General features: G+C 34.1%; 1 protein-coding gene across 14 annotated transcripts; it reads right to left on the reverse strand.

Annotated features, from left to right (window-relative positions):
• Window positions 1–4,106: 4,106 nt before the first annotated feature.
• Window positions 4,107–18,706, reverse strand: LOC107221913 (calcium/calmodulin-dependent protein kinase type 1). 14 transcript variants are annotated; one of them, XM_046740833.1, is made up of 10 exons: window positions 18,394–18,706; window positions 16,124–16,247; window positions 14,969–15,103; window positions 12,044–12,115; window positions 8,169–8,243; window positions 6,853–7,115; window positions 6,548–6,688; window positions 5,985–6,111; window positions 5,685–5,722; window positions 4,107–5,578 (listed from the first exon to the last, which is right to left on the reverse strand). In XM_046740833.1, the coding sequence occupies exons 1-10, from the start codon at window positions 18,446–18,448 to the stop codon at window positions 5,106–5,108; spliced, it is 1,503 nt and encodes a 500-aa protein (XP_046596789.1). In that variant the 5' UTR covers window positions 18,449–18,706; the 3' UTR covers window positions 4,107–5,105. The 14 variants fall into 14 exon arrangements, with proteins under 14 accessions (XP_046596789.1, XP_046596791.1, XP_046596790.1 ...); XM_046740835.1 differs by having other exon boundaries at window positions 16,124–16,244; window positions 18,077–18,706; XM_046740834.1 differs by having other exon boundaries at window positions 18,077–18,706.
• Between the last annotated feature and the right edge of the window lie 284 nt (window positions 18,707–18,990).

Raw genomic sequence — 18,990 nt, forward strand, 5'->3', positions numbered from 1 at the left:
AGGCAATGTTTTTCTGTTTTTCCTTATCGTTCTTTCTTATTTTCTTGGCGTTATCGTAAAGTTCATATTCGTAACTTTATGGTAACAATGCGTAATTGGAAGAATTATTTTCTTTGCTACTTCAGAAACATCAGAGATTTGGTAGATCGTGATATATCGTTGACAAACAATCGTGTTAATGCTAGTAACGTTATCGTAACGATTCATACCTGGGAAATACCGTCATTTTGCGATTTTCGAATTGTTTGAAATTCAGTGAACTGTAATATAACAAGACGTACTCGGTATTTTGAAATATTAGTTCTTTGAAAGTTGTGAAAATAAGAAAATAGTGATTTTTCCACGATGTTTCGTTAGGACAACGTTACGTACTTCAATCTTGTAACAAACGCACGTTTTCCAAATTGAACTTGCCGAAATATATTCTAAAAGTTGCAGAATGATGGTTTTTACTTCGATGTTTCATTACGTCAGCGTTACTAACTTCAACCTCATTAATTTTCCTATAAATCAATGATATTTATTTATTTCATTCTTTAATGATCTGGTTACTTGAACATCATCATCATCATCATCATCATCATCATCATCATCATCATCATCATCATCATCATCATCATCATCATCATCATCATTATTATTATTTATGAAATAGTGTCCCGTAAACAACATATGTACACATATGTGTGGTGTGTATGTGTGTTTGTTTGCGTGTATAATGTGTACAAGTACATTATTTTTGGATATATCGTTGAATTAAAAATTATATACGTATGTATATATGTATATAGCATAATTAAAGTCAGGTATTTCTATGTACATATACATAAATGCATATAAATATATATATATAGAGACATCGATTTATCTATACATACACATATAAGTATGTATAGGTAATTCAATTCTTGACGATTCGATGAATTACCATCAAGAAAATCGTTTGATTTAAAAGATTCTTTTCACATTGGTTAGCAATAGTAGTTAGCGGTAATAGTTGGGAGTGGAGAATATTTTTGTGAATAAGATTGGGTGGGTGGTGATGAAATAATAGAACGGCGGATTGGTAGAAGGAAAAAAATATCGAATATTCAAAGATGTGAAAATTTAATTCGTAGCGTTATTAAAATTTAGAACATTCAAGTATGGAAAATTAAAAATATAGAAAGTCGTAAAATCTGAAAGGTCAAGCGTAGAATCACAGAATCTAAAATCTGTAAACGATTTCATATTATTGAGAAAAATTCTGACGATTCTATATTTTGGCATTCTATATTCTGTCCTTTTTATCGTTTTACTTCTCCGTACTTCGGCTTGCCAAAACTTTAAAAATTCTCTGAATTAAGTTTTTGCTTCTTAAAAAATTCAACATTATGCTCCTTCTATTTTTTGATCTTTCTATACTTTTACTCCCACCCATAAGATTTAATATTTGCAGTTAGCTCGAGAAAGAGAGACAGAGAGAGAGAGAGATATATATATACACGATATAATTGTTATCGTTTTATAACAAGAACAGTTGATATTCTATACATCTACGTAAAAATATCTGCGTCCACTGTAGTGGTAGGCTCTTAATTAATATAACTGCGTGCTATGATCCGTTTGTATTGAATAGCAAAAATCAAAATCAAAATTGCAAACTTTTAATCAGCTGCACTTACAATTTTTTTTTTTTTTTTCTTTTTCTTTTCTTCTTCTGTTAATATATATATATATATATATATATATATCTTTTACGTTATACTTAATAACAATTATCATTATTATTACTATCGTTATACGTATAATGCATTGATCTTTATATACATATTTATATGTATATAAATTATTGTTGTTATATTATCTACGGACAAAAGTGCGAACGTAAAAGTTATTAAAACGAGCATAATATATATATATATATATTCTTTTCTCGGTCCTTCCGTTATTATAAACATTTTATTTTTCATCAAATATCTTTATTTATTCATATTTACATGTTTATTTTAGCCTCCCCCCCCCCCCCCCCAACGGTTACTTCATTTGCGCGAAAAGTTTAACAAGTTTAATTTGAAAAAAATATCAAAATAATTTTTAATATTTCTTTGTACACATACTTTGGGTACGTATATACAGGATCTTCCAGACTGATTTCATTTGGGTCTTATTACGCATTTCGTAATCTTTCAAATTCTGAATTTAATACTTTTGCTTCATGTTATTTTTTGGCAACAGTAATTTACTAGTATACCCCCCCCAAGTTTGCTTGTTAATTTCTTTTTTGCATTTTTTATTTACCTGTGAGTGTCTTGTCAATTGTGCGATGCGTAAGAACAATGAATAAATAAAAATAAAAACATTTTAGTTGGTTTTTTCCCCACTGAAGTATTATTATTATTGTTATGCAATAATGAGCAGAAAAAGAAAAAATGGAAAAAAAAAAATTAAAATAAAGAACAAAACAACAAAACTGACAACTCCCAATTTAAATTGGCACGGAATTTCCCATACATATACAAGTGTACTCTCTATAAACTATTATATTCAAAATTTATAACGCCATTCAATTTATATAATATAGTTATTCATTTATATATCGATTTATTTTATTTATTTTTTTATCCACCTTTTCACCAATCATTCGTAATTTTTTTTGTCTTTGTCCGCGTTTCTCTCACAAAAGAATTCTATTCGTTTTTGAAAATAATAAATGAACAATAATCATAATGACATCAGGTTAATATTGGGATAATCGTGCAGTTGATTATCATTAATCGATTCACGGATTAACTGTTTTGTATAGATGCATTGCGTCAAAGCTCGTTCTCATGTTTCAAAGAGGTAAATTTTACTCGGAAACGAAGCTTAACGATGAACAAGAAGAGTTCTTCATATTTAAATTGAGACATGTTATTCGCATCGCACAATACGCAATATGCCAGGTACGTTTAAACAGTTTTGCATGCAGAGCAGTGTCGTGTTAAGAAGGAATACGCAGACCTTTGAAAAACTTTTCATTCGAGTAGTAATACAACTAATCTCGTATTACAGACGAAGTAGATTTCGCTGTTTATGGTCTGAACGTTCTCCGAATGCCGCTAATATACAGAACGATCAACATAAATAAAAAAGTGAGCCGAACAGAGAGTCGAGAGAGAAATTTATCACCACTATCGCATATTAATTTTCAATAAAAAAGAATTAATAAGCACTAAGTAAAAATGAAAGTCAGTATTTTCTGCCGACTTCACACGGTGTTCGTATATTTAATATTAGGTGTGTGTGCGCACGCCGTAAATTGGTGCACTTCTAGTTGTCTTGCAAATAGTTTGTGCGCAGGTTATAGAATTATTTACTAATTAATATTATACAATAAAGTATAGCGTGGAGGCCTTATTATGTGTCGCATTGCGAATGACGTTTATAAGTAACGGCTTGTCGACATTTACGATCACTTTCCTTTTTTCTTTCATCCTTTCTACTCTTTAAGTAACAAGTAAGTCTGTATCATCAAATAATGTTAATAATAATAATAACAACAGTGATTATTCTTATATTTATGAAAGTAGAAGTAATAATAATAATAATAACTAGGAAATCATTAATTGTTTACCACAAAATCTACAGATCTTTTAAACGTCATCGTTTTTATCGTTGAAATACGTAACTACTTTTAAGAGAACATGTACGCAGCTCGACTGCATTTTTTTTGAAAATCGCTGAGTCTAATGCTGTCGCTTTGTTTAAAGTACAATTTCGCATTGGTAGTTGGGTTTTAAAAAACGTACTTGACACAGTTTTTGAATTAGAAACAAATTCACGTGTTCAAGCTGCGTACCTTCTTTCTTTTAACTTGCCTATTTATTTGCTATCTTACCGACCGATATTTCACTTCATTTTCTTTTAATAAACTCGTGTCAATACGTGTATATATATATACACATATATATATACATATATACGTATACATATATATACATACATACATATATATATATATATATGTCGATATTAGTACGATATCGCGTTTCCGAAAAAAGGAACGAACAAATCATTTCGTGTGCTTTAGAATTTAAAAATTGCAACTGAAATTTTTGCGTACAATTGTATCGTTTTGAGGATCGATAATTGAGTTATTCTTTATTTTTTATTTTTTTTTTTTTTTTTCTATCTTCTACTGGGCCAGAAAGTGTTTGTAAGTATATAAAGAGGTGTAATTCTTAGCAATAATTGAGCGCAGTTTTTCCACGTGATAAAGATAATAAAACACATTTTATCTTTCGTCCGGCCAGGGACGCGATATTTTGTAAATTTATTTATTTGTTCATTTATTTTGATTTATTATTATACTTTTAATTTATTCATCATTTAGTTGACACCGTGACCAAAAGAGAGTTATCATGAATGCTTCAATTTTGCATTTAAAAAGACTGACAATAATTTAACCAGCCTTGATTTTGTTTTATTTGAATTATTATTATTATTATTATTATTTTTATTTTATCTAGTTTTATCGAAATCAGTTTCTCCTCATAAGCATTACGTGGAAGATATTATATTTGCATGTATATATATATATATTTATTTATTTATTTATATGTCTATATTTATATATTATTTATAAACAAACAAAAGAACAGAGATAACTTAAATCATTAGTGACATCATGCTCGAGAAAAACGTCAAGATAAAGATGATACAAGTTTCTTCCTTCAATTATTATCACTTGTATGCTTTTCTTATTCATTTTCATTAATCAGATCTCGTAGAAAGCGTATATGTATTTATATCATTGGTCGCTTGAATTTTTAATGCTCCCCTTAAACTTGCAACAATGACAAGCAATTGATTAATTTTTTTTCAACCGCATCGATACTGTTTTTTTTTTGTTTCTTCTTTTCCAAATCAACGATAGAAGATTTTGATATTTCGGCCCAATCGCTTTGAAAAAGTCGTCGCGATATTTTTGTTCGAAAAAATCAGATCCAGATTGAAAGAAAAAATATACATATATATATATGTATTTATGTATATATACATACATATATATATATGTGTACCTATATGTATCGAATGTAGAACAAACAGAATGAATCGAACATACATTGTTCGAAGTTAGACGTTCAACTCTTTTTACACTTCTTATGTTTTCTAAGATGCGATATTTTCGCTGGGAACAATGTTGAGAGAGCGCTTCGCGTGCTGCACCATAACAACTTGAAGCGTTTACTACGGTGATATATCTTAGAGTCGTTTAGAGATAACGGTGTCACTGGAGTCGCCAGAACCAACAAAGCTGGTACGACATTAGATTGTTGTACCTCCTCCAGCATTGGCTTCAGTTGTAATTTGTCGACTGTCCTAACGGAGCTCTGTGCTGTTGTTGATGACGATTTATATTTGGACTGACGGACGATGGGTCTTGGCGCTGCTGCGTTGAATTGCTTCCACTGGAGGAAAGGCCGGTCGAACCTTGGACACCCTTCTGCTGCTGAAGGCCACTGTTGAGCGCTAGCCGTTGCATCTGACGGATGACCGTAGTCGCGTGATACGCTTGCTGCAACCATGAGACAACAGGGAGACATTCCTACCGGGCCTGGCGAGCAAACATATACTTATCAGCATTTTAATCAACTTGTCAACATTACTCACCTTCCACCTTGACTTGGCAAAGTTCTTTTTAAGTTGTTCCGATACAGTACCATGGATATTTTTATTGCTCGCCGCGTTTCCGGATATCCTGAAATTATTATTATTTTACCAAGTTTCACGATTACTTTGGGATGGTGAGAATAGGTGCCTCTATTGAACAACGACGGGTGTCTGGCGTGCTGAGAATTTAAGGTTACTTTTTGGCCAGTTATTAACTTTTGGTTAGTTTTGCCAAGTTGATTTACTTTGTTGGGCTGATTTTTGCGATACATGTCAATTTATCGGTACGCTTAATATATTGTTTTGTGATTCTTTCTTTTTTTTATATAAACCTTTTCTTTTTGACTTACCAAGGGTGCGCCAGTGCCTGTTTGCAGGTGTATCGTTCGTCGACGTTAACGCACATCAATTTCTTAATGAAATCCTTTGCAGAGTCGCTAATGTCATCCCAGTACGGCGAATCGAACTCAAATTCACCTACAACAGTCTGGTTAGCTCGTTGCTATAAGCTTGTAATTGCTAAACTCGTTAAATTTTGGTCAGAAAATAGAGATCGAAGTTAGAGAAAAGGAAAATTTGAAGATAACACTTATAATACAAGAGGAGTAAAAGAAAAAAGACAAGAACAAAACGTAATCACTGGGACGGACAGAAATATCAAAGTAATTCGAAAAAAAAAGTTTTCTTTTGTTATCAAACACACGTGAACATGCGCAATGTTTTTTTGTTTTAAAAATTAATGGAACGAAGCGCTTACATTATTAAACTTTTGATTAATCGTTATCAGTGAAACCATGAGTGATTAGTGTACAAAGAATGATTATTGATCGAGCAATCATCTGAAATTGTAAATGAATTTTCTTATCGTTCATTAGGTGAGTCTTTCGTCAATCCGTATACCACTCTCTATTACCTCGTAGTATCTGGGCGAACAGATTGGCGTCGTTCTCGTCGTAGAACGGTGGATATCCGCACAATAGAATATAAGATATCACACCTATGCTCCATACGTCTACGGCTTTGCCGTATGGCTTTTGCGCCAATACCTCCGGTGCTGAAAACAAAAGAGATTTTATGAATTTTGTGCGGATTTCCTTCAACTTATCGAACATGGATCGCAGACCCGTTCCAACGGTTTGAGTTAATCGTTGTTACAGTCAAAAGCGATGTGAAAATCTTTTACATTAATTCAAATTGTCCAAGATTTCTCAAACGTACCGACATAACCAGGCGTGCCGCAGGCCGTTGCCATTATTCCGGAATCCTCCATCTTCGATAGGCCAAAGTCACTGATCATGATTTTACTGTCTTCGTCCGGACTGTAGTAGAGGAGATTCTCAGGTTTCAGATCTCTGTGAACGACACCCTGCTCGTGCATGTAGTCGACTGCTTCGAGCACTTGTCGTATAAGACCGGAAGCGTCTTTCTCTGTGTAAGAACCTTTCTCTACAATTCTGTCGAAGAGTTCTCCCCCGGTGACCCTAAGATATGCGATAAAATACATGACGCGAACCGTCGTGTTTCAATTTTCAGACAACTCGACGGTCACACCCAGAGCCTAATATGTTTTTGATTAAAATTTAACTTCAAGCTACAATGTCGATTCTGACAAACGTTCTGATCTACATTTGAGAATGTGACATTGTTATTCTAAGCGCAACATTTACAGGGAACATTGGTCGGTACAACACGTCTTGTATGTCACGTATGTCCATTGCTTTCAGAGAATTGTCAAATTTTTACTAACGTTAGTTAATGACTTTCATTATCTCTTTGAGTCATAGTGAAAACTATTCTTATCACTTATTTTATATTCGTTTTTTGTATACTTAGAAAAGTTTTCAACATATTTCTTTGCAGTGTTTTGCTACTTTTAATAGTATACTAACAGATTTTCAATGCTCAAGATTTTCAATGCCCTTTTCACATATATATGTTTTACCTAAATTAAAAGTTCTTGGGGTCGCTGATTACAAATTTGAAATCGGATTTTAATAACTCAAGATGGCGGATCCAATATCGCTGACGAAAATTTCAAATTCGATCGAATTTGGAGAAAAAAACTTTGTCCAGGGGTTTTTGGGGTCGCTGATGACGAATATGAAATCACATTTTGAAAACTCGGAATGGCGAATCCACTTATTGACCTCAAAATCCCGTGCATAGAGTTTTTGTATCCGGACACGATCAAATTTGAAATTTTCGTCCACCATATTGGATCCGTTATCTCGAATTTTTGAAATTTGCTTTCATATTTGTAATCAGCGACCCTAAAAACCAGAGAATACTATCTTGTTATAAAAGTTGACTAGATACAATAATGTGTAACTCAAAGTGTTAGAAAGCACAATTGGTCATGCTGTTTGTGTTTCATATTGGAGAACAGAAAAATACTGCGAGCAATGGTTCCAGAAATTTTCTGTCCATGAGGTAATCTAGTAAACGTTGCGATATATTCTTTTTTGACGTTAGATATTACAACGCGCGACAAGACTCTGGGTTTACGGGTAACGCATTATTACAACTGCACTTACAACTCCATTACCAAGTAGACCTTGTGCTTGTCTTCGAACGTTTCCAAAAGCTGCACAATGTTCGGGTGGGTCAGCCTGTAACAATGGAGTTATTTCTGAGTGACGATACGTTTGTGTCTATGCTCAATTATGTAACCCTTTTTCTTTCATGCTATCACTGGTACACATATACCTCCATCTACATGCAACCCTTTGGCAACGATGTAAGAGTGTAAAGAAAAACAATGTATTCTGTTCGGAACTGAATCGTCGTACCTGATTTTTGAGTACGTCTAGATTACTCAATTGGCAAATTGTCTTGGAAATTTTTCCCCGAAAAGATGTTACGGTTTTTCAAATATACTCTTACAATCGTCGCGTGGTGAACACAAATAAATCGATAATTACACACATTTATAAATGCAGTAAAACAATGTATTTATCAATCGATATATGGCCAATTTTGTTAACACATTGTTGATAGATGCCCCAAAACCTGTAACACATAGTATCGTCTGAATATCGTTACACGCAATAGTCAAATGATAGTTCGTTCTATAGAACACATTGTTTTAATCCAGAATAATCAGCGGTAAGAAGAAAAATTATAACTGAAAGCTAGTACATGGTGGGAACAAAAAATAATACAATAGTGATAATAACAATAAAATTAATGATAATAATTTTAATAATAATAATTGTAATAGAAACGGTACTGGCACAGACACACAGATAACAATTAAGCGATGCGTTGAATACATATAAACTTTACATTTAGACGGTCAAAGGAAATATTCTGAGATAATATCTCTTTTTACTTTCGTCTTATTGGTACATTTTTTTTTTCCTTCTTTTTTTTTATTTCTGCAAATTTTCTTATGTCGAGTTACCTAAAAATTTGTAATCTTGTTTACTTGGCGCAAAATCGGAATATACCAGAATAGAAAGTTTCTGACAGATAGCTTGTAAATGAAAAACGAACGTATTATGTAATAGACAACTTCAAAGCCTGAGCGCGGATGCCATAATGTCATAATCATTTTTAGTTTACGGAAAAGAGAGAGAGGAATCCAGAATAAAGGAAACACGTTTAATTCAAGTTGTGAAAGAGATATCTTGTTCGTCCCGTACCCTACTAATTGAGTTGTAATTAATTTTTAATCGATTTTTAATGAATTTTCAAATATTATTTATCAAATTTCTACATCCGCACTCAGCAGAGAATCATGTAATATTTTGCCAATTTTGTCATTAAAAAGTAGCATCGAATCGCGTTTCATCTGAAAATTTTAATTTTATGAAATGGCTTTGATCGATGATAATTTTTTATTTTTCTTGTCCTTTCACAATCAGTCGATCCGGCGGTTTCTCTACAATAGCGGTTCGAAACAACAGTTTGGCGAACCAAAATTTTCCCGTTATTCTCATTTAACCGAGTATAAAAACGTTGATTAAATACTAAATTCTTTGCACAGTTTTCAATATTCATATTCTTTCGGCATTTGATCGATAAACCCGTAAGGCATGTAGATTTATATAGTGGAATGGAGTCGAGCTGGTTAAACCTTTATTTTCCCATTCGTTTTACTTCTAACCGGTATTAACGCATTTTCATTCATTACAGACTGCATGCCCAGCTATCGCAGAGTGCTTACGCAGACAGAGACGAGACAACAGAAGCAGTTAACTAATCGTAAGTGATTTTGTGTATTAAGTATTCGATTCAGGTGTATGGAAAAAACAAGACTCATCGTTTGTCGGTGTATGTACGATTCATTCATGAATTTGTAGAAAAAGGGGGACGAAGAGCTCGGATTTTGTCGTCTACATTATTTTTCTTGGAGAAGATTTAACGATCTTTCTCACTAAAATATAAATACTTTCCCTGAGTTGAGTCTTCCGCGTTGGAAACTGGTGTTTGTCATCAGTATCGGATAATTGTTATCGATAATGCGGGTATCTGATATTTGCAAACGAGCGTCGGTATATTTTATTGGTAAAAATTCGTTTAATTTTGCAAATTTAAACAGAATGACTTTCTTATTTTCTGACGTACCTAGCTTTGATCGTCCTTTACGAGATTACAAAAGCGTTGGGAAAAATTGTTTGTAAATAAGTGAACGCTTTAAATGTGCATCATGCAACTACGGTGTTTAGATAGTTTTAAAAATTTTTCATTCAAATTATAGCGATGAAAGTGACAAAATTTATGTAGTTGCATAGAGTAGGATAGGTGTTTGGATGATAAGAGGTAAATTTTACTTCTAATTTCTACACGTCGTTTCAATTCAAGAACTAAACGAACGCCGGGCGAGAAACTTTATTTCATTTCTTTTTTTTTTTATTTAATTTCCCTTTTATTCTATATTCATTTGCGGTGAACATACCCATGTGTTTGTATTCAATATTGTTATTATTACTATTAATATCCCAAGTGAATATCCATGGTAAATGTGACTTAATAATACGATGAAGATGAATTATTCCCGCATGCTATTATTTCGAGTGTGAAAATGTTTGCCGTGCGTTGATGTTGAAAATTCATTTTATGTACGTTCATGATACTCTGTATTTTATTCAAGCAAATCCGAACCAAGTTTTCAATGAGAAAATTTACATTCGATATTGTTCGCTGTAATTTCTCTTCTCTCGCACATCGTTTAATCGCCTGCTTGACAAGTTTGTCGATTCGATTGAGAAACAAACGATCGCTCGGAGAATCTTGCTTTATAAAGCTTGATACGACAAAAATGTGTCTCCGTTGAATTAAAATTGACAGAAAAGTTAGATTAGGTTTATTCTTTTTCATTTCATAGCAGACGACGGTGAGAAAATTTGAAAAAAAAAAAAAAAAAAAACAGCTGTCAAACGCAAACGATTATTGAGTTTAGCGACAAATGTAGTTGTCGAAACCGTTTGAGAGGAAGGGGAGAAAAATAGTGAGAGAGAGAGAGAGCGAAAGAAAGAAAGAGTCACATTGAGATATAAATAATGTGAATGTGTACGAAGCTAAGAAATATGTATTATAATGTATAATATCGTGAATGTAGCGTGTGTTGACATAATATATTTATACATATATATATACACCTACTAGGGTGGTCCTTGTTTAGGGTGTTGACGAATTTTTACCGCCCCATCACTGAAATCAATTTTAAATCATTGAAAAAGAGTCGCCAAATTTTTTCAGATTCTTACCGCAAGTTCGATCGAAGTTTCTTATGGAAGTGACATGGGAAAAACTTTTTTTCACACTATATATTTTATCGTGAAAGTAATAATGTTCCAAAAAATCTTTAACCGCGAGGTTTTAGTCGGCGTTAGTGATACTATATGAAAAAAAATAATACACATCATCGTACGAGGCAATGTAGACGAATTGCACTTCCTCTGAATAAAAAAAAAAAATAGTCAGGTTTTGAGGTTGTGCAATTCATCTAGATTGCCTGGTACGACGATGTGTATTTTTTCCCAAATAGTAGCACTAATTCTTTACCAAAACATCGCGGTTTACAGATTACTTGGAACATTATTACTCTTGCAATCAAATGTATACCGAGAAAAAAGTTTTACCCATGTTAATTTCCATAAAAAACTTCGATCACAATGCGGACTATCTTAGATTCGGTGTAAAAGTCTGAAAAAATTAGGCGATTGTTTTCGAATTATTTAAAGTTGATTTGGGGGATGATCTGGCAAAAATTCGTCAACACCCTGAATAAGGACCACCTTAACACCCGCGTATATTATGCGATTCACATCTGTGTGTATGTATACATATATATATATATATATGTATGCAATATATTAATTCAAAATGATACAGATAAATAGAGTAAGGGTAGGCGCTGCAATATTGTGCAGCATTTTTTCCCCGTTTTAGAGGGCGCACTTACCATCCCGTCTCGCCACTATTATCCGACTTGAACGGTCCACCACCGCTGTGTGGTTTCACTGTTTCACTGAACCTACGAATTAACAATAACACCATACACAATCACGAATTATACATTTGGGCGTACGGAGCACTGATTCAGCGAAGAGAACTCACTGCCTTTAGATTTTATTTTATTTTTCTGCACGATCCTGAATTACTTGTTGCTCATTGGCGAGGCCGTTTTGAAGGTGTTTTTGCTTAAACTCGGATCCGATTTTCGTGGAATGGAAGTCGAAAATACGAGTATAAACATTTTCCGGTATACACGGTTTAAAATATTCCTGACGATTATCGCGAATTTCCGAGTCGCGATTTGCCTCGGATTTCAGCTCGCCCTGGTAATCTTGACGTTTTAAAATGTCGTCTTTTTCACTCTGATATTCGACACTTGTTTTGCGAATTTCCGCCCACGTCGTTTTTATTGCCAATTAAATCGCGGGCGTTCGATTTCCGTTTCTGTTTTTAGTTATGTCGTTAATTTGCGTCAACGGAAAACAACGTTTAGAACGTTTGAGGTGTAAGTTACTCCCTCGAGCAAGAAGCTTTTCGGAATTTTGCTAGACGTTCTAATTGATCCAAGAATCGTTATTGCCCACGTGATTGCTTGTACTACCTAATCACCTCTGAGTAAGAAATATTCATTTGTCAACATTTTTTCTCTCTCGTTTTTCCCAGAACGATAAGTTAAACGATCTATTTTTCAACGTTACAGTCAACAAAGTATCGCATTACGAAACTTTCAGGTGGAAAGAAAGAAAGATAGAGTTGGTATAAATTACAAAGGTACAGATTACCAATAGTGATACAGAAAAGTTTTTGGAAGTGTCTGCTACTAACGAGTCGTTCTTAATACGATAGACGTTCGTAGTAACGATCACACGATTGCATACTATGCAATTTCCTTGTTTCTGTTCAAATCTTTTCGCAGCGTTCTGTTCTCAAACCATATTTGTTTTCACCATCTTTTCTTTCAATCCCGTGATTAAACAATTTTTCTAAATGTATACTTTTTATTTACCCAAAACTCCAAGATACGAGATTTTATCACGCGAAGTTACTTTACTTGACTATTAGGATTGAAATTACTATCACTTGGAATTGAAACAAGAGTACGATACTATTATTATTAGTATTTTAATTACCGTTTTTCAACGGATTTATAATGACGACATTAAGTTGGATACACGACGACAATGTAAAGTGTACAATGGGTTGTATAGTAATGGATCGATCGTTCGATGTGATATGTACGGCTGTATGAATATTTTAATAATTCACTCAAATCTACATATATATGTATATATATCTCTATACACTACAGCGTGTTTCGACTGTGTGATATATATATAAATATAAATGCAAAATATGTATCCAGCGTTACGGAACAAATAAATAGAAAATTAGCGCCGAAAGGACAGACGACAGCCATCAGAGATATTTGCGTTACCGAATGCACAGAGCAGCAACATTTAATAATAAGAGAGACTCAAATGTTCAATATGTAAATAGTATACAACTGCCAATAATATAATAGATACGTGTCATACTTTCAACCAATAGCAACACCACATTTTCAACTCTGTTATCGGATTGGGGATTTTTTTTCACTCGTTCGAAACCGCTCGCTTGTTGGTTTTATTATCACGCGCAAGAAGCTACCATATTTAACAGCTCGTTTGTCCAATTATTACAATTTTCATCTTCAAACAAAAAGTAATATCTTGATAGAACAAAAAAAGAACTTTGAATCGTTTAGCGAGCTTGCGTACATCTTGAAAAGTGGCAAGACCAAATTTCAAAGAAAACAAAATACCCATCCGATAGCGATTTACCAAAGTGTGTGAAAATTGGTTGAACGATCCAAATATAAATATGACGTACAACGTACGAATAAAATATATAGCGTAAACCAGTGTTGCGCCTGTAAAACATCAACTTTAAACCGAACAAGCACAATTCTAGTAATTTTGAAATCGAAACTTGAAATTGTCCATCGAGTCGATACAAGAAAGATAGAAGAAATTCATTTTCGTTCGGGTCGACCTGTCGTTGGTGAATACAGGCACAAACTTGTTTGCAACGCAAGAACTGAAAAATAAAAATATAAATCAGAACAAATAGCATACAGTTCGAAATACTTTAAAGCTGAATGGAACATGACGATATTCTAAGCTCGAATCTATAGCCGTCATTTTTTACAATCTTGCCGGTATTAATTTGCTCCCGAAATACCAATCAATTTTATGTTCCATTCTTGCTTCTATTGCCGAGTCCATTTCTACAATGTCAAAGTATTATAACGATAACGTTTTAACATTAGATAAGAAAAAAAAAGAAAAAAAAAAATGATGCCTCTTTAATTAAATACAAAAAGAAAATAGTAAATATTTATATTAATATTTATATATATCTATATATATATATACACAATAATTACAGTAGTGGTATAATATAGTAATAGTATACATAAGGCATACGCGTAGCAAATACGACTTGAAATTGGTTTAAATATAATAATAATAAGAATAAGAATAATAATAAGCGCGCATAATGAGCATGCAGAAATTATTTTTTTCCTTTAAAATTCAAAGCGTATGTATATATATACTATGTATATATGTGTGTATGTGTATATATATAGAGGAAGATTTCATTACGCTTGGCTTGGCTGGTATAGGAAATAAAATATATCTCCTTTTTTTAAATTTTTTTTACTTCAAATCCTGTGATAAAATATTGAAATTAAAATTGCAGTTGGCCAGTTTTGAATCGAGATGTACAGTAGATGAAATGTGAACAGAATCCTAATCGTTCTAAAGTTTACTGAACATCGATTGTTTGCTTTTCATCTATTTTGAAAAAAAAAATTCCGTTTCACGCCTACCTTCGTAACACCTTTATCTCATTCTCCAACGAGTCTTCTTTACCCTTCAACGCCTTCTTGTCAATTATCTTCACGGCAAACATCTGGCCAGGTTTTTCTTTACTCTCTGCCAATCTGACCTCGGAAAACGCTCCCCTGGATGAAAAACAATCTTTGTTAATATACGTTTACCAATGATAGAAATGGCGATAGTAATCGGACAACGACGAGCTACGATTCGCACCTTGTACAAAACGCTCAGGCATAATAGAAAATGATAAACAGATAAGAGTAAATAAATGCTTAGTCGAAAGATTGTCGAGTGTCGAAAATTTTAACAACTCAGCCTCGCAATGATCGAGACTCGTGTGTGTCATAATGAAACATGTGAATAGAAGGAAAGGAACGATTTCTAAAGATTAGTTTCATTATTCGACTGCGCGTAAATTATATTTAGAAGTTTATCATCGTCAATGAATAGGGACATTATCAATGGAAATAAAGCTCATTGCTATTTCTATTGCAAAACTTGGAAAATTTTGAAGTTTCTCAATGTAGCAATTGGTAAGACGAAGCGAAAGGAATATAACCGGTGTCAAAGTGTTGCGCCTTAGATCGGTCGATTCAGAGAATTTTTTACAGTGTTCCAAGAATTTAAAATAGAAAGAATATACGAAGTTTGAAAAACAAAAAAAAAAAATTACAAGAAAATCACGGATAAACGATGTTTGAATGGGTACAAATAAATTGAGATGAGATTATTCAGCTATTGGAAGAATAGAAAACAAGTATGGAATGGAAAAGAAAACTCGGATGAAAACGCAAAACAAAACAAAAAAAAAAGGGAGAAAAAATTAAATCTAACGAAAAGTAAAATTGCCGATAATGTTGAGTAATGAAAGATGAAAAAATTTTAAAAATTTCAACAACCCGAACCGAATACGTTAATTACATTATAGGTAGCGAATATTTGTACAACATTGCTGAAAAGGTGGGAAATTAACCAGCTGTTCAACCGTCTTGTATACGATTATAGAATTGTTCCCTGAGCGTATAATATAAATAAACGATATCCACGTTGTTGTTCGAATAAATTTTCACCATTAACGACAACCCGAATATGTTAAATCTATAATTTCACAATTTACGTAAAATTACGATTTTCAATATTCTTACGTTCCGAGTAATTCCTTGAGGATGTATTTCTCGTCAACCGACGGCAATCTCTCGTCCTTTCCATCCTTTTTCAATTTCTTGCTAGAGTCCTTTTTACCGAAGAGCGGCATCTTCGTCGTGACTACTTTTTGGATGATTACAAATATATTTCAGCAGGAGTCAACCGAGGATAACGCACAGTGTCAAAGAGTGGTGGACGGCCGAAAGAGAGGGGGAAGAAGGAGGGCGGGAGGGGGCGGAGGTGAAGGGGAGGGAAACGAGGGGCAGGTTTGGCCGGGACGGGGAATGGGAGGGGGAAAACGGCGGCGTGGTGGGGATGGGGTGAGGGTGGGGGGAGTGGGAGTGATATGTATCAGGCGATGATTTCACTCTGTCTCTCGCTCTCTCTCTCTCTTGAGGTAATGACGATTATTCCTTTCGATGGAACGTGCTGTGAAAAAAAAAAGAAAAAAAAATTTAAAGAAATATGAAAAAAAATTCACGAAAAATGAGAAACGAATGGGAAATGTATTTTCAGAAATGTTACGGGGCAATAAAAGAGGAAGAGAAGAGGGAATAATAATAAAAAAAAAAAAAAAAAAACGAACAAGATGTACACGCGCTGAGATTATTTAAGCGAACAAGAAATTAACTGCGAATTATGTATCTTAAAACCCGAGAGACTTGGTTGTTGGTATGATTTATGTATGTTATTAATACGAGTTTGATTGATACTACGCGATTTCGATGCTTTTAGAAATTTTTTCGTCTCCAAATTTATCTACGCACGTAAGGATGAATAACATACACTTGTATATGCGTGTGTGTGTGTGTGTGTGTGTGTGCGCGGAGCGCGAAAAGAAAGAGAGAGAGAGAGAGAGAGAGAGAGAGAGAGAGAGAGAGAGAGAGAGAGAGAGAGAGAGAGAGAGGGAAAGACGGAAGAGGTTAAAGTGTAGATTGATGATGAAAAAGTTATCTGTCTTTACTTCGATATGTGATTCTTGTGTATTCATATAATTTATGTATGAATCTGTTGATTTTTTTTTACTCAACGACAAAATTTTGACATCACAGATTTGTCGGGAATTAAACGTAGGGATTGACAACGTATGTGAAAATGGTATCGCGGGATAGATAACGGGAGGATAATTATGGGGAAAAAGAATACAAAAAAAAATTTAAAACAATGAGAGAGCAGAAATGTTGTGGTTTTTTTTCTTGTTCATTCAAATGACAAAATTAAAAGCTAAAACAAAAACACAAACGAACGAATGAGAAATAAAATAACGAAAGTAGAGAAATTTGGATGAACCGAGATTGAGACGAATTGTTGTTCTGTTTGTCGTTTTTGTTTTTTCTCTTAACGGCGATCCTCTTTCTTTTGTTTTTTCCTTTCGTTTGCGGTCTTGACGTAAAATTCAACTATGCCGAGTACCGAGTCGGATATCTTATTAATTTATTCCTTTATAATAACTACGTGTCTCTTTACTCTCACTGTCGAACGCACACTTTGACATGGGATAATATCACCAAAGGATGACTGTAATGATCAACGTGCAGTACGGCTGACTTTGGCAAACACAAGTGTGTCTTGCGTTCGCAAAACTGGCTCAGGGTCACGGCCTTACGCCCTCCTCGGTCAGATATCCTAGTTAGTGCGTGTTTGTTTTTTTTTTTCTTCTTCTTCTTCTCTTTTCTCTCTAATAATTATTTTTTTGTTCCCCCAGAGTTTGAATTTCCCGGCAATTTCGTTTGCTTTACCTCTATCTTTTGTTTTCACTAAATCTGTAACTCTATGAATCAAAGTAGTCGTATGTACGTACGTTCGTATCGGTTGCGTTTATATTCGATGACCGGTTGTTCGGTTGTTGTTTTTTGTTATTTGTCTTGATAAACATTTGCCCCTGCCCTCTGACGATTATACTTCAGGTCATATAACGCGAAAAGAAAATATTGTTATTATTGTTACTTCACTGTTTTCGCGCTTCCTCCGCATATGATGCGATACAAATTGCGATGTTGGTTGATGAACCTCGATGATATTTGTTTCAGTTTCTGCCGTTATATTTTTCTATACAAGTTCTTGATAATATCCTTATTCGCGATTCGTACTTTCAAATCAACTTATTACTTACAACTGCACGACAAGCAGTCAGGTACCTATTTTACTTGTGCGCGTACACAGATATTATCGTGTCGATATATATATATATATATACTGTCTTAATTTTTTTTAACAATTTTAATCAATTCCGTTTATCATCGAACCACTCAACTACAGTTTTATTTACTTCCTAATCTGTTTTTCCATTCAATTTTTAACTCTCGTACGCCGCACTTCTGCATACACTAAACCGTTCGACCATCTATGAACACCCCGCGCACTCTATGGACGCAAGATATGTATATCTCTTATAGCCTTTGCTGCAACAGAGCCGATCGTAGATATGCAATGTTGCAAATATTTTTTAACCGCTTAAGGTACGAAGTGTGCAGCGGACGTATATAGTGGAAAATTTATTCCGTTTCAAAGTCCCCGACGAGCTGCTTAAAACTCGGGGAAAACACTACTGAACCACTCAATGATCATTAGCCACGAAGCAGCTAAGGTGGTGGTGGTGGTGGTGGTAGTGGTGGCGGCGGTGGTGGTAGTGGTGGTGGCGGTAGCAGTGGTGGTAGTAGTGGCAAAATAACGCTGTAGCCACAGTTTTTGACCACGGATTACATTGTTTCATTGAAATGCGCTTCGTCTTGGCTCATTCGAAGCATTGCCGCACTGGCGCTGCTCGGTGTCAATAGTTGAAGTAATTTGATATAGAAATCGTTACTGCGCCGATATGCGTACAGGGTGATTCACAAGAACCTGCTAGAGAGTTAATGTTCCAATC

The sequence above is a fragment of the Neodiprion lecontei genome, chromosome 5 (assembly GCF_021901455.1).
Source record: "Neodiprion lecontei isolate iyNeoLeco1 chromosome 5, iyNeoLeco1.1, whole genome shotgun sequence".
Taxonomy (NCBI): domain Eukaryota; kingdom Metazoa; phylum Arthropoda; class Insecta; order Hymenoptera; family Diprionidae; genus Neodiprion; species Neodiprion lecontei.

Bases quoted from the DNA above. Each gene is read 5' to 3' on its own strand.
- LOC107221913 (XM_046740833.1), bottom strand. From the start codon at position 18,448: ATGCAGAAGTGCGGCGTACGAGAGTTAAAAATTGAATGGAAAAACAGA. The intron at 16,248-18,393 runs GTAAATAAAACT...TCATCCAAAAAG, and splicing joins ATGGAAAAACAGATTAGGAA to TAGTCACGACGAAGATGCCG. The intron at 8,244-12,043 runs GTAAGTGCGCCC...CCATTGTTACAG, and splicing joins AATAGTGGCGAGACGGGATG to GCTGACCCACCCGAACATTG.